Source organism: Parasteatoda tepidariorum, chromosome 2 (assembly GCF_982258835.1).
Source record: "Parasteatoda tepidariorum strain Cologne lab strain chromosome 2, Ptep-v5.0, whole genome shotgun sequence".
In the NCBI taxonomy this organism is placed as follows: domain Eukaryota; kingdom Metazoa; phylum Arthropoda; class Arachnida; order Araneae; family Theridiidae; genus Parasteatoda; species Parasteatoda tepidariorum.
In genome coordinates this window covers 115,254,002-115,281,428 of record NC_141756.1, presented here as the reverse complement: position 1 = coordinate 115,281,428, position 27,427 = coordinate 115,254,002, and the positions used below count along the sequence as shown (strand labels likewise).

The following is a 27,427-nucleotide window of genomic DNA, read 5'->3' as shown; positions in this document are numbered from 1 at the left end:
CGCCAAAATAGATTGGGGTTAAATAAATTGTAAAAACGTTGAATAGAACAATGTGAACAGTGTCTTTCTGCATAATTCGTAGCGAAAATCTACATGGTAAAGGAAAAATCTCAATTTGGAAAAGGGAAAATTAAGCACTTTTTAAAAACACCCAATGAAAAAAGAACCTTTAAGAGATATTAAAAAACAAAAATCGAAAATAAGCACCTTTAAGCACTTTTTAAAAACGCTACGCACCCTATAAATATTTCAAGTAAATACCTTCAAATAAAGAAATAATTTATAGTTAAAAAATATCTATATATTGTGCAATAATTTTATGCTGATGACAATTAAAGTAATCTAGATATTTGTTAATTAAGGAATAATATCTTTTAATAATTTTCTGGTCAATAGTGATGTGCTAACAACATTGAACAACAAAACATTTATTTGTTGTACCTTTAAATTGCTAACATACGAAACAACTTGGCTCAAAAATTTTAAATTTTCTTAAGCAGAATTGCATTTTTTATACTCTAAAACTTTTTTTATAAAAATATTCATTACAATGAATTTAAATAGCATTACACTAAGGAAAAAGAAAAAAAAACTTAATTCAATTTTATCACAATCATAAAATATTGAATACTACTTAGTTTCATATAGTTTATAATAATATATTAAACTTAAAAATTATATCTTAGAGTTTTCTTAAGAAAATAACGTTAATTTCATTTCCTATAAACTGATTATTTTTTTTTATAAATGCAGTATATTTAATTTAAATCACTGCAATCTGCCTATGTATTCACTAAATGCAAAATTTATAACATTTCAAAATTTAAGCACTTGTAATGAAAATTTGATTAGTAAAAACATAATAATAATATATATAAATTAAAAAATGTTCATAAAACTTGAGGAGCACCAATCTCTTGTTCTTCATAAGAACAGATACATCGCTTTTCTATCCTAATTAAAGGTACATATAAGCATTGCTCTCAAAATCAAGTTGAATGCATTTTAATTTATGTATCAAGTTAACTTATATTCAATTGCTTGGAAGTTAGTTTTTTTTTCAGAAATGATTTTAATTTTCGATTATTTTGTTTTAGAATAAAAACTTTGATTTGTAGATTTTGAAAAAATGTATGAATCGTGGATTTTGGGCTGGGTGAACCCTGATTTAAAGTATCTTTAAGTTTAGAAACTTGATTGAGAAAAAAAGGGGAGAAAGTAGGATCCCCTCCCCCCCTCTTTTTTGCAAGAAAAGACTGCAGCCACTTGTCTGAATTCTTTCTAAATTATTGATAAGTGAAATATATGTGCCTTGTTACAAACAGAATCGTTAATAACTCTATTTAACCAGTTCAACACTTTAATTAGTATTGTTAACCCTCAGTAAATTTCCAAAAAATATCATCAATTAAACTAATGTTAAATATGTCATTTAATTATGTAAGAAAAATAACAATGTACTATAAGCAAAATAACTATATTCATCACAAAATATATCTTTATTGTATAAAATTTAGAAATATCGTTACGTTTAAAATTGTATTGCTTATCTAATTACAAAACAAAATAACTTAAAGTTCATGAATGTATATTGTTCATACTGCTTTGAAATGAATAAAATATATATGTATAATAACAATCAATATTAGAGTCAAAAGTAATCCACAATATATAAAAGTGAGCAAAACATTTTTAAATATTAGTGAATACTATATATCCAAGAACATTAAGTTACAGAAACAAATAAATTTATTTAATTTGAATTTTATAAATCTGCAACAAACATACACACACACAAAAATACAGCTGACAAAATTAATAAAAATATATTTTTGTTTTTCAAAATTTAATCTATAATTCTTTTAGCACAAGTCAGAAATGTAATGGCAAATAATAATGGCATTATACTGTGTCAATGAAGTTTATTTCTTACGTAAATCATACTTCCTAAATGTTTGCATGGCATATTTTCTATTTATCATTAACTGAAAATTTAGAATTTTTTTTTCTTCTAATGTATATATGAAGCTAATTTTTTATCATAATATTAACATGAGAATTTAAGTTTTTAATGTTCATTGGATTAAAAGTTAAAATGGAGATAGTCATTATATAAAATTGTATAAATAACTTTATTTTTACTTTGCAAAAAAATAAGTTCTAAATGTTAAAAGGTGATTGACATAACATTTCTACTACTAAATTTCACAATTTTCAACTTCATAAAACCACATTACTTCAAATATAGCTAAATCTATATAGAAATAAAAAGTTGCATTTTTCTTATTTTTTTAAAGTTAAAATCATCAAAAACTTCACAAATATTTCATAGCATAGTAAGTTCTAATTTTGTTATGTACTTTACAATAAGGCGGTTACTGGCCAAGAACATTAGTGAACAAAATGTTTTTCAAACAATCATACATAATTTTATGTATTTATAATTCAATAATACAAATGCGTTAAAATTTGGCACAGTTATATCAACATAATAATGAAATGTAGGGAATTAAATATAATGCTGGGCAAAATTAAAGGTCAACACCAGACACAGAGCAACTCAAAATTTTTTTCTTGATAAATAATTTATTAGTTAGTTGCCACTTTCTTGCCAAAAATGCACCATGTGTGCTCAATAACATGTGCTATCAACTTCTCATGTTATTTATTACTTGAGAAATCTGTAATTATCTCCGGAAGATTCAGGTTATTTAAGACTGATTTAAAATTTAAGGGGGACTGAATTGGGTTATCAATGGCTTCATTTGAAATAAAGTTAACTTCAAAATATTTTTTCTTCTTCAAAATATTCAAAAGTAATCCAATGAATATGATTTCAACATTATGATTACAATTATTTCAAATTTATTTTGCAAGGGGTAAGTCTTATTTTTTGTTCATAAACATAAATTTTATGTTGCATTATTGGCTCAAAAACTCAATACCCCAATTTTGGCAGTTAAAAATGTTATGTGTAAGAACTTAATTTCACATAAATCTATTTGGAACAAATTTTTCTTAATTTTGTACTTTGTAGTGCTTCTCAAATTTTGAGAAATGCTTCAAAATAAATGTGTTGCACTAGTAAAATTAACATGTTTTTTTCAATAATTTAATTTCTTAAAATTAATTATAGAATTTTTAATTGTTTAAAAAAGTGGCAACAATCAAAAAGTTAAAAATAGCCACTGGCCGGTAACAATATTTTCTTATTTTGCCCTATACACACAATATAAGCTAAATCTGAAATATATATATGCACACAATGGAACTCCCAATTTTAAGTTTTCAGCCGGACTAGCATTAAAAAATGCACGAAGCGGAACAATGTTAAGTCGCCAAAAAACATAAAAGCATATTTTTAAAAATTTTATAATTACAATATGAATTAGTAGAATTTTTTTTTAAAAATTTACTTGTTTATCGTGTATAGATATTATTTTGACAATATCTTAAACAGTACTTACTATGGTTCGCAAATTTGCTTTTCAAAAATAAATAAATATTGTTATCAGTTTTGTGGGAGTAGCAAATAATATCATTTCAGAATTTTTATGCTTTGGAACTCTTGATCAATTTTGGGTATATTCTTTAATATTTTTTACTCATCTTTGTCATTTTCCTCACTATCATTTAGAGAAGGCATTAAATCAGACACTGAAGGAATTAAAAAGTAATGGAATGTGTGTTGCAGTTAATACATGCATTATCGATTTCAAAAGATCTTCGGCCACCAAACTTTACTCGCAAGGGCTTATATTCCCATTGGATATGGAGGAGCCTGCTTTATTAAATCAATTTGTAGCCCATTTTAGTCGACACTGTCCAATTTTGCAGAAATCAAATTCACAGCTTACAGATCATTTAATTTTGCTTTAATAACACTTTGAAGGTTACAAGAAACAAGAAATTATTAACTAAACTGATGTTTAGTGTAACATTCTTTAAATGACTGGATTGTAAAAAAATTCCACTCGAAAGTTTTTCAATTTAAGCTCTCATCCCAGAATTTTGGTACTCAAAGAGGAAGTGCCTTTTCACAGACACTTTTTAAAGAAGAAAAAAAAAAGAAAGAAATTGTAAAAAGTTAGTGCGAGATTAGTATAATTTTGATCTTAATGAATAAAATGGGAATTTTTTTAAAGGGGTAACGTAAGATCAGGAATAATAACATTAACAGTATCGGCAATTTCCACGAACCAACAGAAAATGACGCAGGAAGCAAGATAACATACAATATGAACAATTTAAAACTGGGATTCCACTGTATATATATATTCCTTTACAAATCTTATTTTGTAAGAAAATCTTTTCCCCATACTTTCTCACCAGCTATATAGGTTGTTTGAACATTCAATTGTTCATCTAAGAGTACAAAATCAGCTTCAGTATCAAAATCAAGGGTACCCTTCTTTGAAGTAATACCAAGTACTTGAGAGGGATGCAGAGTGGCACATTCTAGGGCTTCAACAAGGGTACAACCTAAGGAGAAACACAAAAATTATATTTGAAACATGGTTCATCATATATATTTATATTTGTAAATGGTTTTAAAAAGTTGGATTTTTTCTTCTCTAAATCATATTTTTTTGATTTAAATGAAAAAAAAATTTTTCTTCACATTTATTAATTAAATCTCTGATAAATTGTACAAGTTATGCTCATTATTATGTAAAATTGCATTATTACTTAAATACTTAATATTTTTTACTAAAATAATTATTTCATTACAAATTAATCACTGAATAAAAAACAATTGTAGCTATTACAGCTCAACACTCTTATAAATTTGTGAACACAAAGACTCAATTTATCAATTAAATTTCAAATTAAAAATAAATTATTTTAAATAAGGAAACATAAATAAATTATTCTAAATTACCCTTGCCAGAGCAAGTGTAGATGATTGTATATGTATACAAACTAAATATTTAATAAGTTTTCAATTAGGCACATTTATCTTCACTTGTTACTTTTTTTATTAATTAGTTTATTTTAAACATCAAACAATACTTTAAGCATTATTGAGCAACATAAAATTTTTAATATCAATGAAATTAAACTTTAGGAAAATATTTACTACTTGGATACATGATTTTTTTTAAATCAATAGAATTTTATTTAAGCTGATTTGAATAAATGATTTTAAAAAAAATGAATTGACTTAAAAGAAATAAATTAATTTGCTGACATGATTTAAAACATCTTGACGCTTATTTAAAAAATATCAAATAAAAATTAAAAAAAAAAAACAAATTTACTTTTACACCAGAAAATATTGTAACTACAGTTTAAATGGTTTTTAACAAAAACATACATACTGTGACTATCAAAATCAGCCAACATTATCTAAACTACATAAACATTTTTCTCCATTTAAAAATAAATGCATTTTTAACAGGTGTTAGTTTAAGGCAAGAATAATAGTCAAAAGAGAAATTAAAATGTATTATTTAAAACTAGAAAGAATAGTAACTACTATTCTGGACCAAAAATGATATACTGATGGGATATAATTGGAAAAATTGTGCTGCTATTTAAAAGGAAAGAAAACAAAAAACTTTTAATACACTTGCGACAGTTGATTGCGGACCAAGGGGGTCATTAAAGTGAATACCTGACAATTTTGAAATAAATGATCAATCAAAGGTTGTGCATCAGGCATTTCTACTTCCTGAACGAATGGGTTCTGATCACAGTGCTGATGAAAAATATCCTCAGTGGAAAACGGATTAGAACTGTGGGAGGTTTTGTGATTTTCCTCTTTATTTCACACAAATGCTGGTTAGTTCCATCAAAAAGTCCTATATAAAGACTCATTAATCCCAATGCTTCATCCAAGAGTTCTTTTGCCTTCTGGGTTGGGTTCAAAATTACAAGGCAACAAAGTTGAACATTGGTAGTTGTAAACCGAAAAAATGAGTTTGCCGTTCAATGATGTTGTAAAAAAAACATTGACTTTTCAATTTATAATAACCTTGGTTGTATTTTGCTTTTCCATTGATATGAGTAGGAGATAATGAAAGGATACCATGGGTAAAAATTTCTAAAATTCTAAAGACAGAAATATGGACAAAAAAGTTTATAAGTAAATAAACAAGATGACTGCTTAAATTTTTATCATTAGATAAGGAGAATAGCTAATTCTTCAATATGTAACGTTAATTAAATCAAATCAAATTTATCTGAATTATTCTCCAATTTGAGGTTTTCATTTTTTTACTTAATCAATTTTTAAATTCTGATGTAGAAAAAATATTTTACTCCTAATTACTTAAACAGTACACACAATTCAATATGAAAAAAAAAATCAAATTTCTCCTATTGTCTTACTAAGCCCATTACAAAAAATGGTTCCACTGAAGCACTATTTATTTATTTTTATATTATTTAGCCATTACTCTTAAAACTTTTCTTGTTCTGTCTTTTTCAGTCTTAAAAGTTTATTAAAAAGCCAGAAATACATTATAGTACTGAAAACTAACATCCCATGAGGACACTAATGATTTTTAATCACTTATGAATGCTAGTAGTAGAAGTAGTTTATTTACATTGAGCTGCACAATAGGATATTATATCTTATAACCCAATCCAGAAGACAAGGGAACTCTTGGATCAAGTATAGGGAGAAATTTACCTTTAAAGGGAGCTTTTTGATGGAACTAATCCGCATCTGCATTACATGGAGAAGAAAACCACGAAAACCTCTCATGGTAAGTCTGATGGCAAAGGGACTTTAACCCATGATCCCTCTACTACTTAGGATATCTCATGCCTGCACGTGGTCCGTCCGAGCCAGATTCGGAATTCGTATCGAACAGCGGTAGCTGGAATGCAAACCTGGTTCATCTCATTGGAAGGCAAACACTCTATCCCCAGAGCCATCACGACTCGCACAATGGACTAATATCGACAGTCTGGGAAACATCACTGAGGATGATCCAAAGACATGCAATCACAATTTTGATCCTTTACTCCAGCTGTATTGGCCAGGTGACCTGCGTGAGAAGTCGAACATTTCACGGTAGAACGGTTTAACTAGGAACAATACCCCATATTCTTGGCCCCTCAGGAGACCTACTGGGAATCATGTCTTAAACAATCAGTCCATTGTGGGGTAAAAAAACTATAACATATAATATATTAAGTGTGCAGATATTGAATACCGAGTAACAAAATATTATGTATATTTAATCTTATTCTCACAATCTTATAAAGGATAGATATTTCTATTTTATCGTATTTATAGTTTGCTAAAAAAATTTGACACCACTCATACTCCTGCACAAATGTTTTTAAATCTGTAACAGTCACAGAAAGACAATTTTAAAAATGACTCTAAATAGATAGATAAAACAAATAGTGTGAGCATATCTTACCAGTGGCTGATAGAAGAAATTTAATACAAAAGTCCATAGTAGCAATACTGTGGGAAAAAAAGAAAAAAAAAGTTAATGGAATAATGAAAAAAAAAAAAGAAACAACAAAAAATAAAGTATTTTACCTTCCACTCAAAGTATCCGTCCCGGCAACAACAGCACGGTCTTCGGTAACAGTCACTGCTTGATCACCTAAATTATAGGTACCTGGTTTCAATCCCATAGCAGATATGGCATCCGTTACTAAAACCAAACCTTTGAAAACAAAAAATACAATGAGTGATAAAATCTGAAAAAATATATTTACAAAGGTTCTATTTAAAATATGCACTAAAAAGCAGAGAAGTAAGTTCATTATTTGAAAATGAAAACACATACATTATTAAAGCTGAAATTTTATGCTTGATTTTCAGTTTCAAAAATTTAATAGAAGAAAAGAGAAATGGATGGGACTTCATTTCCTTTTTTTTTTCTCACGAAAAATCGGCATAATATTGTTAGATCCAGAACACGATCTTGAAACATTTAAGAAAATATATAATTTGATAAATAACTCAGTAATAAATTTATGAATCAATTAAAATAGCATAGAAAATTTTCCTTTCCCATCTTGTATAATGGGAAAATTGTATAAATACTTTTTTATAATATTCTAAAATAATGATAATAATAATGCAATAGATACAGTCCGTCACTCCTTTCAATCACTGTATATTAGGTTATTTACTTTATTTAACATCATGGCCCATATTCAGAAAACAATTAAGTACAAGCACAATGGTTACATTTAGGAAATTGGCAACATTTAGGCCTATATAAATAATACATTTAGGCCTATTTTTGCTGAAGCATTGTCGTATTTATTCAAATGTAAGTATGAGATCTTGCTGAGTCAAGTAAAAAGATAATATTGATGGATCAATACTGTCTGCTTCAAAATATCTATTACAATTAATTGAAAAAAATTGCACAAATAAATTAAATTTTTTTTTCTTTCTTATTCATTCACTATTTGTTATCTTGCAACAATGTGACTTAATTTTGACAGTCTCATTTGACAGCCATTTGACATTTTTGACAGTCTCATTTACGCAATTCAAAACATAGCCTCAAAAACTTGATGAGTTCAATTTATGTTAATATTATCTTACAATAATGTGATATTATTTAACATTAACACAATTCAAAAAACACTTTTAAATACTAAGTTGAATTTATGTAAATTTGAATTACGTATATTTGAATTCTGTTCGAATCACAAACTAATAGCTATGCAACTAAGCTTTTTTACTACAATGATTTTTATAGAAACTTAATGAGCTTTTAAAAAAAAAAACATATTACTCTTGAAAATTCAGAGTTTATTAGCCGATAAGATATCTATAATACAGGTTTATTTAAAAAGACTGACCCATATCAATTAATTTTTACTTCATAAAATGTAAATTGACAGTGAATAGTCTACTCACCAAAGAAATAAGAAAACTAGAAAATTTTGTTTTCCAGTACTTGAGAAATAATAGTTGCCTAAATGACCACTATGTTGCTGTGATTATTTTGACTAAACGTTAGGTACTTCTGTTTTTTAAACAAGTTTGGAAATCACTTACTTGTTTGTCAGTAAAACGAGAGAAAATTTAGCATTAGTAATTTGTATTTAAAAACTTTGAAAGTTTCTTGTTTCATTACTTCTTTAGACTGTCTACCACTACAGAAATACAATTACAATTCACTAGAATATATAAGACATATTAACTCAATTCCATGGTGGGGTACCTTCTTATAGATGAAGGTTGACACTGTCAATAACAACTCTACCCACATTGATGACCTTTGGAAGTGATGTGAACACGCCTACCTTGACAGAAACTCCCATCTCGATTTGAACACGCCTACTTTGATGGATTGTCCACATTGAGCAATTGACCTTCTCCTCGCGCTGTTGCTACTCAGTCACGATCACACGCAACACCAGCCTGCATACACTAGACTGCTAATGGCAACACAAGAGCACCCACGACCGTGAACTTAATACAGCTCTCACAATCAGCAAAATGTAAGGTGATCTTACTACAGCTCTCTCGGCTTCTCACAAACAGCAATGAATCCACTAGTGGCATCCGTTCATCGAATTCTATCACAGATATAATTCTGGTGGAGGAGTACTGTTGTGCGTCTACCACTACACAAATAAAATTCCAATTCACTAGTATTTAAGACATATTAACTCGATTTTATGATGGGGTACCTTTTCATAGATGAAGGCTGATATTGTCGAAAATTCATCTCCCCACACTTCATTTATAAAATAATTCAATAAAGTCCATCGTTTTAATAATCATATATATATTGAGTAAATTTAGTGTTGATATAAAGAATTTTATAGTTGCTTACATATAAATATAATGTATAAGTCTGTTACCTTTAGGATCTGTGCGAAAAGCTATCCTAAGAGCAGCAGGATGAGTGTGTATACCATCTGCAATAAGTCCATAAAATACTTTTTTAGGAGGGAGAATTTTATGGCTTGCAAGTAATCCCACCAAACCTGGATCTCTGTGATGGAACTAAAAAAATAAAAAAAATTATATCAAGCAATGCAATGAATTAAACTTAAACAGAATAAATATTTTTTCCTGAAAAAAAAAAGTAAATTATAGAAGTATTTTAAAATTGCAGTTCTTCATTGTTTAACAAAAAGGACCATATCATTATGCTTGCTACAATTTGCAAATAATAATTTTTAAAAATTTAAGTAGTATAAATTTAGTTTAAAATATAATTTTTGAATAATGCTTAAATGAATGACGCCAGGTGGTAAAGCGGTAGCGCTTCGCGCTGTCGTGCCACAGGTCCCTGGTTCGATCCTCGGGCCGGGCAAGGTTGACTCACCCTTTCAGTGGGTCGATAAATGAGTACCAAGCATGCTTGGGAACTAAACACTGGGGGTTCCGCGTTCGGCTGACCACCTGACCGGAATATCTGCTCCTGCACCCCAGAGCCCAAGGTCAAGAAAACTGAGATGGGAACAGTAGGCATTGGCCCTCTATGGGCTGTCGCACCGCTGAGTTTAGTTAGTTTAAATGAATACCTTCAAACAGTTAAATAAATGGAAGGGAAAAAAAACTTAACATATGATAAAATCTGAATTTACACAAGAGTAACAAAATTAATTTCACAAAAATTTTTCAATTTCGCATGATTACACAGAAGTAAGAAAGACATTTATAAATAAACTCTCAAAAAATAATTATTCAATACAATTTTTAAAAATTAAACTATTATAGAAATCGTTGAGATTTTTAAATAACAGATTAAATAATTTAGAAGAAAATAACTTTAAACAAAGATACAAATAATAAATTAAAGGTTAGAATTTAGGATAATTTTTACTAGATTTCTGAATAATAAATAATAGTTTGAAAACACTTGGACTGCTTCAATTTGACCAATAGAATGTTGATGTAAAAAGTAAATAAAAAGAACTTACAGAAGAAATATTATAACAAAGTTAAAATTATTATAACTTTACAGAAGAAATATTTCTGTTTAATTAAAAAAATTAATTAAATATTCATAATTTACTGAATAAGACGATTTTTTTTTCCTGTTTGTTTATACAAACAGCTAGATTTAGGTTATCTTTCATTAAAAGATTTAAAGTTAAAATTTTGCTGTTATTTATATAGTTTTATAAGAATATAAATCTGAAAATGAAAATAGGGTTTTAGAAGTTTTTTTAATTACAAAATCATTTGTATTGGACTTAGGTTTTCAGCAGTTATAAACTATGCTGAATCAAAAATAAAATAGATGAAACTGGTTTATTAAAAAAATCACAACTTACAGGAAGCATCGCATTAAACAAATGTGTTATAAATGAAGCCCCATTATTTGCTGCTTTTTCACTTTCAGAGAGGTGACAAGCTGAGTGACCTATAGAGTGAATAAAATATATTAAATAAATTGAATTATTGATAAATAACAGGCATAATGATACCGCCAGAGCCGCTGCAGAATTCAATCGCGATTCAGGGAACAGTTAAAAATCTCGTACTTTTCTAGTTCCAAAATTAGGATCATGGAAATTTTGAATATATCTCATAGCTTGTAAATAACTAAAGGAAGGGTGTAATAAATATTTATTTATTAGAAGTCATTGAATAAAATTCAATTCTGGTTTTTTTCTTTTTGTTAAAAAAAATTGCATTTTGAGATTTAAAAGTCAAATTATTTGCCAATTCTATAGTCTCATAAAAATTTATAGGGTATCTGCTACATTTAAGATTTTCAAATTCATGACTTTCCATGATTAATTCCAAGAATTTTTCATGACTTAACGAAGTTAGTATTTTCACCGACAAGAACGCAACAATAAATTTAAAAAATCATTATAGTAATATTTATTGAAATGATAGGTAGTATAACCAAAACTGTTATACTCTGCATTTTCATATTTATAGATTTTAAATTTAAAAAACAGAGTAAAGAAAGAGTTGAAGCAATAAAATAGCTGAAAAAATACAAAAGCAAAAAATTTTTTCTCTTTTTTTTCTGCAGAATTACAATCTAAAGATACTTTTTTTGTTCATCAGAAAGGAAAGAAATACTCCTGATTTTTCTCTTCTCTTTTCGGAATAAAAGAAGTCGCCAATGACTGGCTTGCTTCAGCTAAAATTTTAAATTTATAAAATAAAAAATAAATAAAAAATAATAACAAAAATTCTGAAATCACAGAAGTTTAAAAGATAATTTGCTCTAGAAATGTTTTTTCTTTCATTTTTTTGAAAGAGCAACATAATTTTTAAAGAGCCCGATAAAAACATTTCATATTTTAATCAAATATGACTGTGAGTGGGGATTTTGTTACAAATTCAGATATTCGGAACACCATGAAATTAGGGGGTGGGGGATAGATTCCATTTCAAAAATAAGATTTTTCGTCGACCTATATCCATGACTTTTTTAAAAAAATAGTTAAAGTCAGGATATTTCGTGACAAATTGTGTTCAATACTGAAATTAATGACTTTCCATGACATTCCAGGTGCGCGGATACCCAGGGTTGCCACAGAAAAAAATGAACAAAATAGTTGCCTTTAGTAGCCTAAAACATGAAAATAGTTGCCTAAATAAGAAAAAAAATTCAGCAAAAATAAGGCTAAAATTTTATTAAATGACTTAATTGTCATATACTATGATCCATTTAGTCAAGTTGGTGGCAAATATGATATTTTTTCTATGAACTATTCGCGTAAATATTATAATAGCACGTAAATATTATGTATGGTGAGTTTTTGTGAAAAGTGATGACTTAAATTCGAAATTCACGCATTGTAATATCGCATTAAAAATTGGGATTTTAAAAATCATGCAGAATTTTGTAACAATAACCATTGAAAAGGCGATTGAGAAACGAAATAGATTTACGATAAAATCTGTGCAAATTGAACACAATAAGAAATGATGACTCAAATTTGCAATCTAAAATTTTGTATTTCTTAATGTTTTAATTATTTATTTAATTTTTTAAAATTTTATTATTTTTATTTTACATTTTTTATTTTTCAAGAAAAGAAATTCAGTGTGTTCAGAAGATTTCGCAGGCAACAAGTTTTCAACCCAATTTATACTAAACATTGCTAGGAGTACAGAAAAGTCTCCTTATAGTCTCTTTTTCCTGAAAATAGTTGCGAATAGTTTCATTTTAGTTGCCTGTGCCAACCCTGATACCCTGAACTTAAAAATAATTTCATTTTCATTTTATTTAAGAGGTTGTGCCATAAAAATAGCATTTACACAATTTTAATTCAAAGGGCCGGGATAGACTGGTCGGTAGGGCCCATGTCCATGCCCAGAGTTCGTGGGCTCGATATATGACGGCTGAAGACTTCCCATGCAGTAAATGGTGACTGATGCACCTCAAATCTGTCGAGTCACAGAGTCCTTCATGTTCCCATAACAAATCATACCTCTGAGGCTACTGATTCAGGAGGTTTTTTTTGCCTTCTAGATCGGTTCAAAATTACAAGGCCACGGAGTCGAAACTTAGTTGTCATCAACCCAAAATTGCGTCGGCTGCTCGACGATGGATATAAAATATCTTAATTCAAGTAAAAAGAAAGTGTGAACAGGAATACATTAAAGTAAAAAAAAATTTAAATCCTATCAAAAGTTTTAGCAATTGGTAAAACACAGAGAAAAAAAATTCAAAAGAGTAAATAAGGTTGTATTCATAAATAAAAATTCTAATTGTAATAAGATTCTACAAGAAGAATAAAATGAAATACCTAATGAAACAGTGACTCCTCTTTGAACAAGCTCTTTGATTACTGTATTATCAGGATCGAGTTCAGGTGCCAAAGTAATAATGCGGATGTTATCCAAAGTACCATATGTCTCTATGACATCCTCAATACCATTATCTAAATGCCTGATATGTTGGACAGGATGAGCTCCTTTCTTATCAATATTAATGAATGGACCTTCTACATGAACACCTACAAAAATTGTTGAATTAGTCACTTAATTGTTTTAATAATACAGTGCCATACTTATTTGCGTAGCTTTTAAAGGGAAATTTGGAAACTAAGAGAAGAAAAAGTAAATTAATTGTTTATTCATAAAGTAAAATAAAAAAATTATATACAAAACAAGAAAAGAAAGGGAAAAAGAAGAGAAAGAAAGGGCATTTAGTTTAAAAATTATGTAAGTAAACAATTATAAACAAAAATGTATTGAACTAATTTTAATGTTCAAATAAATATAAAAAAATAGAAATTTTTAGAAACATTTATTAAAAGGACTTGTATTTCAATTGACATTGTTTAATTACTGTCTTAATTGAGGAAACTTTGCAACAAATCTTCATTGAAAGTTACTGTATAAATAACATTATAAATTAAAAAATAATATAGTTAAAAAATATTTTATAGTTTTAACTTTAAAAATACTTAATTATACTATTTACTTTAAATAATTAGCAATTTCTTGAATTTATTCCAAACAAGTTCAAACAAACATGATATTTGTCATCTATTAATAAAAAATTATTATACACAAAGAGTTTTTGTTATTTAACTGTTTTATTATATTTTAAAATTAATTATTAATTCATAATTACCTAAAGAATTTTTTATTGTTCGTGTTATTCTGTTTAAGGGTTGAATTAAATAATCTGCTTTAAATCAAGGTTTGTCAGATTTGTTAATGCAATTATATGACACTTAGCATATCAATTAGCTCATTAAACAGAAGGGATAAAAACTATTTTAAAAATGAAAAAAAAATTAGATTACAAATGAATAATGATCTAATAATTGTTCCACCCGAATGATTACTTAAGTTGATCATGGGGGTAAAAAATGCTCTTCATATATCATGTTTAGAAAGTACACTGAAAAACTGCATTAAAAGGATGTCTTGAAACTAATACTCTTTTTTCAAATGTTTGCAGATGAGTGAATAATCCTGTTCATCTATTTTAAATGAATCCTGTTTATCTTAAGATTTTATAAAATGAACTGGTATTTCTTTTTACTATAGATTCTTTATTAGAATATACTTGAACAATAGTTTGAATCTTACCAAAAAGAGAATCTACCAATTTAATTTAACTAGTTTCATTTATTTTAAGTTCAATAGATAGTACTATGTTTTTCTTTCTTATATTGTAACAAAATAAAGTTATTAAATTCTGTTTTTTTTTTAAATTGCATTTTTAAAAAGTTTTTTCCAAGCTATTAGCATATTATTTAATACACTGTTATATGAACCGAAAATAAAAATAAATTAAAATTTCTTTTTACATGAATTAATTATTAGTATAATAAATTAAGTGGACAATTTAAATTTATGATTTAATTATTGAAGACATATTTGGTCATTGCATTATATGGTTTTTGTAATATTAAATACATTGTTTTCAAAGGATTCTTGTTTTAATTATAACATGCGTAAATATATATATACATATATACAAATAACATACATAAATATAAATGCGTAGTATATATATATATATATAAATGAATGTGTGTCTGTCTGGGTGTCCGTTATAGACTCCTAAACTATCAGACAGAAAGCAATGAAATTTGGCATATAGATAGTTTCAAAATCTGCATATTATTATTGACACTAAAGCTCAATTAATATTGATAATTTGTATTAATTGAAGTAAAATAAAATAAGCTATACGCTCAAGAGCCAAGCTCATTGAAGAAAGATTAATGGGAAATTTGTTTATGAAAACTGTAAAAAATTCCCATTCACAGATGACGCTTAATTCACAGGTATCACTGATGGTAATATGTACTACTGGTATTATGGTAATTGACAAATTGGTTCTGATAAGAATTCTATAACGGGTTATCAACAGTTTCAGAAAATATTTTTTCCAGTGGTATTAATATCCAGTGTATTAATATTTTAAAAAATTAGAAATAAAAGAAATTTTTTACACCGCTACTTATAAATATTTTACCAGTAAATTAAAAGTCAGATAGAGAAATGGTCAGGCTCCAAAATCCTCATGAAGTTCAAATGCATATATTTTTTTAAAAAATTGGCTTTAGTTGGCTGCCACTGACAAATATGTATAACTTCAAATGTTGAAGGGTTATATAATAAGTATCAAATATACTTATATAGGTATGAAATATTATATTGATACATTTGGTGATTTTTAAAACTGCACCAAGCAGTTCTGATACCTGTACTTTGGAATTAAGTGTTTAATTTAAGGGGAATTTTAATTATCATGAATCGGCCGTGAGCAATAGCATCATGCCAAGAGATGTTAAATACATTTCATCTTTATTCAATGGCATGAATTACAAACAACAAGCTTTGCTTACCTCAATAATATAAAGCCATCGAAGATAACAAAATATAACATTAAATTAAAATTATTTTAGCTATATTAATTGAAAAACTTGGTGGAAGAAACAGGTTAATGACATTTGTAGGGGAAAAAAAAGTTGCATCTGAACTATTTAATTTTCAACTTATTAGAAAGTGGGACAAATATTTCTTTGTTTTTATTTATTTACCGTGACCTAATTTGAAATAAAAATCATACAAGCATACTGAAAATTGATGTAATTAGTTACGTTGAAATTTAAGTGAAAACAAAAACAGTTCTGTTGCATTAAACATACCCGTATTTAGTCCGACACTTTTTTTAAATCTTATTAATTCTAATTCATTAATTCCCCTAAAAATATCACTTATCTGGTTCTTCCAAGTTTCTAAATTGTGTCGATATATGATTTTCAGTTTGATTTCATAATGTTTCTCAATACTGATTTGCTTTTTTTAATTATTTATTTTTAAATATTCCCTAGGGAAGAATGGGTATTCAGCTAGTATTTTAATACATCTTTTGTTGTTTTATAAATTATCTGTTAAAATTTAGATATTTAAGATAAAAGTTTTTAAATAATAATAATTATTAAAAAGAAAAAAAAAGTTTTTTTTTGAAAAGCTTTTTTTTTTTCTAAACAGAATGTATCAATTAAAAATTAAGATTTTTAGTATGAAGTTCCCTTAAACAAAATATGAGATATTCAACTTTGATGTCATTTTTTTTTTTTTTAGATTTTATGTCAGAATAATTATTGTAGTAGTGGTAATGGTCTGTTGTACATAAGCATTATTGCATTTATAAATCAATGACTGTTTTATTGAGAAAGAATTAAAAATTAAACATCTATGGCCATAAAAATGAAAAATATCAAAATTATAGGCTGCTCCCTTTATGGGGACAAAGAGATGCATTATTAAACATCGTGAAATTTTTGTGTAAATTAATAACAGTCAGAGTGAGAGGCAAAACCTCCAGTTCTCATGCCAAGAATTTTAAATAAGCAGTAACTGTATTGTTCCCAATGGATGCTTATGAGTGGTGATTTATTGAAAGCCAAAAACAAAGCCAACCCTGCACTATGAGTATTAAATTTGAAGTAATTCGACTATAGCTTAATCACCAAAAAGACTGTGAGAATATAAGCCTATAACTGAAATATTTTTGTGGTTAGTGAACAAAAGTAATTTAATGTTCAATTTTGTCAAAATAGTGAATTAAAGGGTTATACATTTGTATTGAATTAAAAAGCTAGCCGTTACATTGGTTACTAAGAAGAGAATAAAATATTTATATGGGCTTTTTATAAAATGTAATAAAAATTAAATAATTGGTTTAATTGAATTAAAAAATGACATTTATAAAATTTATAGAGATTTTAAAAGCTAGGAAATCTGCAATGCCTATAATGGCATTGCAACAATTTTAGTCTTTTTAAATTCCTAATTTCAAATAAGAACTTGAGCAATTGATATTGTACAACTGATTAAAATAAAACCTACTTTTAATAAAGAGTGGCTTGAATTGACATACCCAATATCCCTGCGCCATGTCTACCACCTTTTTGAGTTTTTATCTTTGGTATTATCTGCAAAATTAAAGAAAATATAGAATTACTGATGGTATTGTGTTTTTTGTGACTTAAAAAAAAGAAACCATAGAAAGTAAGGAATTAAATGATTAGCAAGGTTTGTGATTTTTTGATTTAAAAAACTTTATAAATGTTTAATCAAAATTAAGTTAATATTAAAACTATATTATAACAATATTTCAGAAGCTCTAACTACTAAAAACAATTTTTCATTATAATACATAGCTTTGAATGCATAGCAACCATTTTGAAAAAAATGCATGATTCAAATTTAAAGACTAGATGAAACTGAGAATTGAAAGAATACTTTAACCATTAATACAAAGTTTCAATTAGCAAATCATAATTTTAATTTAAAATTGTGATTTCTTTTTTTTTTTTCTCTTGATTTTTAAAATGACAAAATAAATGAAACTGATTGTGTTTATAAATGTAGTCAATAATAAAATATTTGATCAACATCAATAATAAAATATTTGACAAAAAAATATTTGATCAACATATTTTAAAATTAAAATATTAATTTTTAATACTACATCAAAATAGATAATTTAAGCTAAATTTTTTTTTAAAAAAAATCTATGTACTAAAATCTATTGGAATTTTTTGCACAAAATTTCTTTATAGAAAATCTGATAATGTCAAAGATACTGTAAACATATTATGAGAAAAAAATACTTATTGATAAAAGAGACAGCGCAATTCTAATTCTGGGTTATTTAATTTAATAACATAGACATTTTCATTTTGTGATTTGAAATTAATGTACACAATATTAAGGATAACATAAATACAATATTTTGTTTGTAATTTGTTGCTAAACTGTATAAAATGAAACAAAAGTTTTCCAGCTTTCTCATTTCTTAAGCGATTGCACAGTTTAGATGGTACTGTACTATCAATATATATACTAAAAAAAATCATTTGATTTAAATCAAGTTGATTCAAATCAGCAAATCCTGTTGATTAGTATATAAACATTAAATCTAATTTTAAAAAAATGGTAAAATAGTATGGAAAAGAACAATAAATATATTAACTATAGTAAAAATAGAAATCTAGTTTTTATATTTATTTACATTATTACAGTTTACATTTATTTTAATAAACAGCAAGAGCCCAGGTTACATCAATGCTATTGTCCATTTCTTGCAAGACTATTCAACATGGTACTATGATAATTGTCAGCATGAGTAACTTTTTCCTGAGAAGAAGTCTATGAAAGAATTTCATACACTGTACATACTGTTGTTAATACCATGTTAAATGGAATCTGACAGGAACTGGACCATTGCATTGACACAATCCTGTAGTAATTTGAAAGGACTATAGATAAAATTTGAATTTCTTTTCTGTATGTAGTGCAATGCTCCTTTTTGCTGTATTTGCTCTCTAAAAACTTGACTGGAATTATGAATAATGTAATACATACAACTAGGCAGAAAGATATATATCAAAAATGTAAATTTACTTTATGATATTGATCAGGAGATGATGTTATAACAGTGGGACAAAAAGAGGTCACACCATGCTGAAGAAGATTTTTAGATACAGCATCAATGCTGCTAGACACATCCTTTTCAGGATTTGAAAAATCATAACCAAACCCACCTATAAATAGAAATATTTAGTATTAAAACAATACATAAAAATCTAAATTAGTTAAATTTAAAAGCAATATCAGTGTATTTTTTATTGGCAGTGGTAAAAGTAATATTTTTTACATATTTTTTTTATTTACATAAACAATTATATTAGAAAATAGAACATATAAACAAAGAACTAATTAAGTATTTAATACTTTTGGACACTTAAACCCCTTTGCCAGCAAATAAATATGATTAAGAGCAGATTATTGTTTTGAAATGGGATTTTCTTAAAGATGCTTTGAGAATTTATAGTTCATAATTAGCTAAAATTTATAAACAATTTAATTGAAATATTATTAAAAATAAAACATAGTATAATTGAAATTATATTATTAAGTAAAAAATAGTTTTACACTAATAATACATAACACATGAAAATACACAATTGAAAATGGAATAAAAATGTATCATAATAAATTACTAAAAAGGTAGGACGAATGGAGAAAAAAAAAATCGCAAAATAAATTTCACAGATTTTTTTTTTCTCTTAAAAAAAGAATGACAAAATAAATAAGGTTGCTTTAGACATTACCTACAGGTAGACAAATATTTAAACACAAATTAACTAAGACATTTATTAAAAATAAATTGAACTACGAGCAGGCATGAGAGTGAGGGGAAAAAAGAAGAAGGTCTGAAAATATCGATATACTCAAATTATGAAAAAAATAAATAAAACAGCTTGTGAAACTATTTTTATCTAAAAGACAAAAAAATTAATAAATTTTTTTTTAACTGTATGTGTACATTGACAGTCCAACCAACTGTTAAGCTTTAAATGTAAATCGTGAATAAAGAGAAAAAATAATAATAAAGTAAAACAACAATGTAATATAGAAATATGAAAAAATAGACATTTTACAAATAATTATCTTTAATTATATACTCTTCTAAAGTTAAGAAATAAAGAAATTCCGCAGTCAGAAGAACCTCTTGTCTATATAAGAAAATGCTGCCTGAATTTATATTATACAGTTTTTCATTAGCATATTTTTTTAAAAAAATAATTGCCCCAGGGTTGATTCTCTCCAGACAAAACAGAATATTCCGAGATTTTAAGAGTCAGATTTAAAGATTTTTAATGATTTATATTTGCAGGTTTTTAATTGTAAAATTTAAATTAACATATATATTAATTCGAATTAATGATGAAAACAAAAGCATCACATGTGGATCATGTAAGATGATTTAAAAGTATTTGCATACTTCTTCGACTTCACGGGAGGATATGAACTATCCATGTTTCCTGCGTGAGTGAGACAGTAGGAAAAGAAGTTAACATTGGATTATGTGAGAGGGGAAATTTGTAGCAAAAATTTTAATGAGGAAGCTTTGGTTAACCAAGATGAGATTCTTTTGCCTTCACCGAAGATAAAACTTAGTTTGGTAAAACAATTCATGAAAGGCAAAGAAGGAATGTGTTTCAAGCATTTGGTTCATGCTTTTCCCGAATCATAAATGCGTGAAAGAGAAGAAAAGTACAGTTTTTTCACTACAGCGCGAGAACGCGAGAATCTCGCATATTTTTTTCCTTTCTCGCAATAAAAAATGATTAACGCGAGAAGTTCACGCACTCTATTAATCAATTTCAAAATGCACGAATTTTGGAAAAAATTTCGTCTTTTGCAATTTTGAATAAAATCCGTTTCACTTTTCTTCCTTGATCTTTCATTATTTTGAACATCGGTCCTTGTTATCTAGCTCCCTATTTATAAGTATTGTTCAGAACCGGTGTGAACAGCAGAACACCCCCCCCGAACCACGGAATCCCTTTCAGAACACATTTCTCTGCAACCACGTGTTCACCGTAGGTAAGGTTTCTTCATGTAAGACGTTTGCATTTTTTGTGCATGAATGTAAGATGGACAAATACCTTGTTAAGGCGACATCTTCTACTCCATAACGGACAATTGAAAATGAAACAAATGTCGGTAGAAGCAGTTAAAACGAAACAAATACGGATATTTTTCAGCCAAATAAGTATAATAGCCGATGAAAAAGTAGATATAGAACATTTTCCATATGATGATGCAGCAAAAATACTCAATTAGAAGATGTGAAAAATGTATTATAATTAAAGAAATAATTTTTTTTCCAAGTCTATTCGTGTTTTTTTAATTTTTAGAAATCTCACTTAACTTTTTGAAATTTCACCCTGTTTTTGAGAAAGGGTGAGAAATTCTCTCCCATTTTTTTTCTGCAATGAATACACTGAAGTATTTTTGTAGGACAAGATATTCAAAACATTTTGAAGGACGAAGTATTTTAAGCAATTATGACAAAAGTTTAAAAGGAAGCGCGGAGTTCCTTTAAAGAAGTTGTCAATAAATTTTTGGGAAATAATAAAGACCTCAACTTCAAATGAATTATACAAAATGTGCTTGGAAATTCAACAAAAAAAAATTACAATGTTCTTTTATGTTTTGTCAAAAGTTCACTTTCAGGTGTGTCATTTGGACATTTTTAAAAAAAATCTTGGTGCAGTCATAAAGGAACACAGTGAAAAATTTCCTCAAAACATCAAGCTGATGGAATGGAAATATATTGTGCATGTTTTTCTTCCAACAAAATGCAAGAATATCGCCCATAATATTAGAATAAAAAATATTATATTCAATAAAAAAAATCTACAATTTCATTTTTATTCAAATAGGGTTTTCTACACTTTTTCTCAGTAAATACAACTGTTCCATTACTTTAAATTAGTAACAGGTACAGCTGTTGGTTTTAATAGTATCTTGCAGAAGAATAATAACGCTAGAGAGGATCGTTGCAGAAAGCCCAAAAAAATTGAGTCACAGGGCTTGTGCCTGTGATGCAGACAATGGTGCTGCACAAGCAAAGAAATTAACAGGAAAGTAAGATAAAATTAGGCAAAACATATTTGCAAATGTTCAGTTGGTCCCCACAATCAGCAAAAACTTTAGAGATTTGTCGGTTTGAATGAGGTCTGAAATCAATAATCAATAAGTCACTTGCAATACATGTGATTGCAAGAATTCTTCTAACTGAATCCAGCTCAGTAAACATGATGCGGACATATGAGTACAATATAATAAAATATAATAAATAATAACCGCTTTCCCAATATAAGGACGTCAGTAAGCTGAAATGGATTGTGCTTGAATAAATAATGAAAATGTTGAACAATATATTATGGAAACCACACTTTATTTGGAATTTAGGACTGCAATTGGCATGATTAAGAAATAATTTTATTTTGGTAAAGAGAAAATGAAGCACTTTTTACAAAAAACCCAATTAAAAAATCACCTTTAAAGGCTTTTAAAAAACAAAAATAAACACTACACACCCTATGTAATTTATTAAATGACAAGTAAGTTTTGCTAACTGAAAGTTATCAAAATATTTGCAATAACATTTAAAGCTATGAAAATCAATAAAAAATTTTAATAATCTAATAGTAAAATGCTTTGTATAAAAATTTTAATTGACGATTTCTCTTCAAAAAAAAAAAAAATTAGTTGATTTAAATGATATTTCAGTCCATATTAAAAGATGTTACTAGCACATTTTCAACAGCTAGTGTGCAATTCAATTAGTATTATTTTTTTTAATAAGTTAATGGAGAGAATTTACATAAAAAATAACAATACAAAGAATGTTAGATTGTACAATAAGAATAAAATATACTATTTTGGGACAAAAACTAAAACATGAAACTGAAAATAAATAAAAAAGGGCAAACTATCCCTTTACATCGATTGCAAGTATGATAATTATTTTAATGGTGACCTGATTCAAATTTAAGTGGTCTGGGATCACCCTTAATTTTGAGCACTGCTAAGATTGGTTATTTTCAAGTCTTTGGCTGAAAAATGCATTATTTTTATCTCTCCTCCCAAATCATATTCCCTGACAATTCCAGGCTTCCCTACAATTTTTTCCCCATTCTCCATTTTTGAGAAAGATTGAGTACTTCAATAATAGTCAGGGTATCTGCTACATTTTAGATTTTCAAATTCATGACCTTCCATGACTAATTGCAAGAATTTTTCATGACTTAACAAAGTTACTATTTCGTCTGACAATAACACAATTTAAAAAAAAAACATTACAATAACATTAATTGAAATGATAGATATAATAACCAAAACTGTTACACTCTGCATCTTCATATTTATAGATTTTAAATTTAAAAAAATAGAGTAAAGAAAGAGTTGAAGCAATAAAATAGCTGAACAAAATACAAAAGCAAAAAAAATTTTTTTCTCTCTGCACAGAATTATATTCTACAGATACATTTCTTGTTCATGGGAAAGGAAAGAAATATTCCTGATCTTTTTGTTTTCATTTTGGAATAAAAAAATTCGCTAGTGACTGGCTTGCACCAGCTAGAATTTGAAATTGATGAAATAAAAAGAATAATAACAAAAATTCTTAAATCACTGAAGTTTAAAAGATAATTCACTCAAGAAATGATGTTTTTTCTTTCATTTTTTGAAAGAGCACCATAATTTTTAAAGTACATGATAAAAACATTTCATATTTTAGTAAAATATGACTGTGAATAGGGATTTTGTCACTAATTCAGATATTCGGAACACCATGAAATTGGGGAGGGGGGTGAATTCCATTTTAAAAATTAGATTTTTCGGTGACCTAAATCTATGAATTTCCATGATTTTTTTTTAAAAAAAAATAGATCATGACAAATTTTGTTCAGTACCGAAATTCATGATCTTCCATGATTTCTCATGACTTTCCAGGTGCCCTGTATATATAAGTAGCAAAAATAAACATACCATTTATTTGTAGATCTATAAATCCAGGTACAATTAAAGAGTCTTTGCAGTCAACTTTGATGTCAGCCACAATCTTTTCATCATAAAACACAGGTTCAGGATTTATAATCATTCCATCTCGAATCCAAAGATCTTCTTTTATGATTGAAGAATTCCTTAAGATTCTGCAATTGTGAAACTGGAAGAGCTTACCAACAAAATCCATTTCTTCCCCTTTTTCTGAAGCTAAAATAGTCAATATTAATTTTAAATAACTGCACACTGTAATAATTATTTGAATACTTAAATGCATAACAATTAAATCAACAAGTAAAAATAAAATAATTTTTTTGATATTTTTATTAGTTTTGTCAAGCTTACATAAACTCAGACAGTGGTAAGAGAAACTCATTTCTTTTTGTAGTATATACTGTAACCTACATTATTATAAATGCAGATAACCAAAATTACTTTTTTTCTTTTAAAAAATGTAGTAACTACAAACTTTTTGAAACGTTGTCGCCATTTTCAGAAGACAAAATTTGCTTTAGAGCTTAATTTACACTGATGTTTAAAACTGTTTTGCACATTAGAATTGCTAATATTCAGAATCATGAGGAATTATTTAGAAATGATGAGGAATTATTTAGAAATATTTATTCATAGTTATATTTACAAGGCCCAGATTGATATTCTAAACAATTTTAAGTAATTTGCTTTCTTAACCTCCAACTTTGTATACTGTTTCTGACAGTGAACATTTAATACCAGGAAGTTTTAATATATTTGAAATTTCGCTAAGTGTTTAATGCCTCTATTTTCTCTAAGAAATTAAGGACATCAAATATTGCAAAACAAAATATGTTTCCTTTCATTATTATTCTTTTAGCGTCTAATGACATATGAAAGATTTGATTGAAGTAATAAATTAGCTCTTATTTGTAACGGCTCTTATTTGTAATATTGTAAATATTATAAATTATTTACAATGTCTAAATTAAGGAATAGTCATTATACATAATTGCTTAGGAATTATTAAAAATCATTTATCACTTTGATCATAATTACTGTCTAATATACATACCAATTACTGTCTAAATATTATTGTATATCTAAATATTATTGTATATAAATATTATCGTATCCAGTAATAATTACGCACATGCATCCAGGGACGTATTCATTGGCAAACCCGCCTAAGAACTACACTAATCAGATTAAAAAAATGAGTTGGTTTGAATCTTGTTTCCTTACTAAATTAAATTTAAAAGTAGTAGTCAGAAATCGCTACACTTTTGTAAATTACTCATTACACTACTTTAAAAATAAAATAGTAGCGACTACAATAGTTCTTCGCTACTCTGAACCCCTGAGCTCGACACTAGAAAACAAAAGTTTCATATAAATATTATGCGAGTGTTTAGCTACATTGTTTTTTTTACATAATAAAGATTAGTTTCAAAGTAATAGATTTGCGCTTTTTTATTGAGTCCTTGTAAATGATGTGGTAAAACTTTCAAGTGAAATTTCCGATCCTCTATATGATTTGTACTATAGAACAAATGCATTTGAAGATTACGAAGATTCAAAAGGACTATTATAGTTCTTTAATTATAAATGAAGAAAGAAAAAAAAGAATAAAACTGTAAAATGCTATCATTAAAAACTCTAAATAAATATAAGTTTACTAAATACTTTCGAAGGAAAGAAAGCTATAAAATACAAATCATACTATATATTTATCAACAATGTTCTTTAAACGACAACAACAAAGGAGGCAGCACAAAAAGACTCGTTTGTAAAATTTTCATTAAATAAAACAATTTATAAATAACAAGTTAAACCTAGAAATATTTTGAAAATTAACATAATTCTAATCTTTGCATACAAAGATTAGACAAATTCTACTTATTTTGGTAGCCAAGATTCTGATGAGTTCAAAGTTCAGAAATAAGAAGAGTTTTAAAGGCTATTTCTGTGTGAATAAATGATATTTATAAGAAAGAGGATTCAATTTAGCGACATAGTCAACAACAAGACAAAGGCGTTAAGGTCAGCATTACCTGGATAGTTACTTGTGTTGACAATCTTTTATTTTTATTTTATTTTATTGAAATTACATACATTTGCTGACTTGTGTGCTCAATATAGGCTTATAAGTCATTGTCAAGTAGAAAATACAGATAGAACAATTCAGAGAAAGACATCACAAAGAATACATCCAGGGTTACGGCGGGATTCGAACCCGCTACCTCCACGCTTAACAGAGCGTTTGGACCGGCGATACCACTCGGCCAGGGAGGCCCCTTGACAATCCTTTCAGCGTCTGGTTTGAAACGAGCTTTTTTTTTGCAAGAATATTTTGTTGTTGTTAATTTACGTCGCACAAGAGCTGCACAATGGGCTATTGGCGACGGTCTGGGAAACATCCCGGAGGATGATCCGAAGACATGCCATCACAATTTTGATCCTCTGTGGAGGGGATGGCACCCCCGCTTCGGTAGCCCGACGACCTGCGTGCGAAGTCGAGCACTTTACGGTAGCACAGTTTAACGAGGACCAATACCGCACACCCTCGGTCACTACGCAGACTGATCCAAGTGGTCACCCACCCGCACACTGACCGCAGCCAGTGATGCTTGACTTCGGTGATCTGCTGGGAACCGTGTCTTTACGATCAGTCCACTGCGGGACCAAGAATATTTTCATTGGTGGAGAAAGAATATAGTTATGTAAATTGGCAGATACTTCATTAACGTCGCACTAGAGCTGCACAATGGGCTAGTGGCGATGGTTTGGTGAACATCCCTGACGATGATCCGAAGACATGCCATCGCAATTTTGATCATCTGAGGAGGAGATGGCTCCCCTGCTTTGGTCGCCCGACGATCTGCGCGCGAAGTCGAGTACTTTATGGTAGAACAGTCAGAACCGCGCAACCTCGGTTCTTACGCAGGCTGATCAAAGTGGTCACCCACCCGCACGCTGACAGCAGCCAATGAAGCTTGATTTCGGTGTTCTACTGGGAACCGTGTCTTTGCGATCATTCCACTGCGGGACTGGAAAAAGAATATAGCACACATGAAGGCGACAAATTTCTTCGCTGAGCAACCTTGTGATTTCTATAGTAGCCTAATGTTACAGTTGTTGTATTAGGAAACTGAATCGCTTTCGAATAGTGATCGAATAGGTTCGAAAAAT

The 27,427-nt window shown here is 28.0% G+C and overlaps 2 protein-coding genes across 3 annotated transcripts in view; both read right to left on the bottom strand.

Moving 5' to 3' along the window:
• Positions 1-26,529, bottom strand: part of LOC147816079 (uncharacterized) — a 297,913-nt gene extending 271,384 nt beyond the window's left edge. The window contains exon 1 of the mRNA XM_087158111.1: positions 26,351-26,529. The gene's annotated coding sequence lies outside the window, so the exon portion shown is untranslated. The remainder of the gene's footprint in view (positions 1-26,350) is intronic.
• Positions 1,484-26,319, bottom strand: LOC147816080 (N-acetylglucosamine-6-phosphate deacetylase-like). Of its 2 annotated transcripts, none has more exons than XM_087158106.1 (10): positions 25,959-26,319; positions 24,248-24,472; positions 19,304-19,443; positions 17,775-17,829; positions 13,669-13,878; positions 11,227-11,315; positions 9,802-9,946; positions 7,505-7,634; positions 7,380-7,426; positions 1,484-4,482 (listed from the first exon to the last, which is right to left on the bottom strand). In XM_087158106.1, exons 2-10 carry the CDS (start codon positions 24,450-24,452, stop codon positions 4,292-4,294), a joined length of 1,212 nt encoding a protein of 403 aa, XP_087014232.1. In that variant the 5' UTR covers positions 24,453-24,472; positions 25,959-26,319; the 3' UTR covers positions 1,484-4,291. The 2 variants fall into 2 exon arrangements, with proteins under 2 accessions (XP_087014232.1, XP_087014233.1); XM_087158107.1 differs by having other exon boundaries at positions 26,290-26,306.
• Positions 26,530-27,427: the final 898 nt, after the last annotated feature.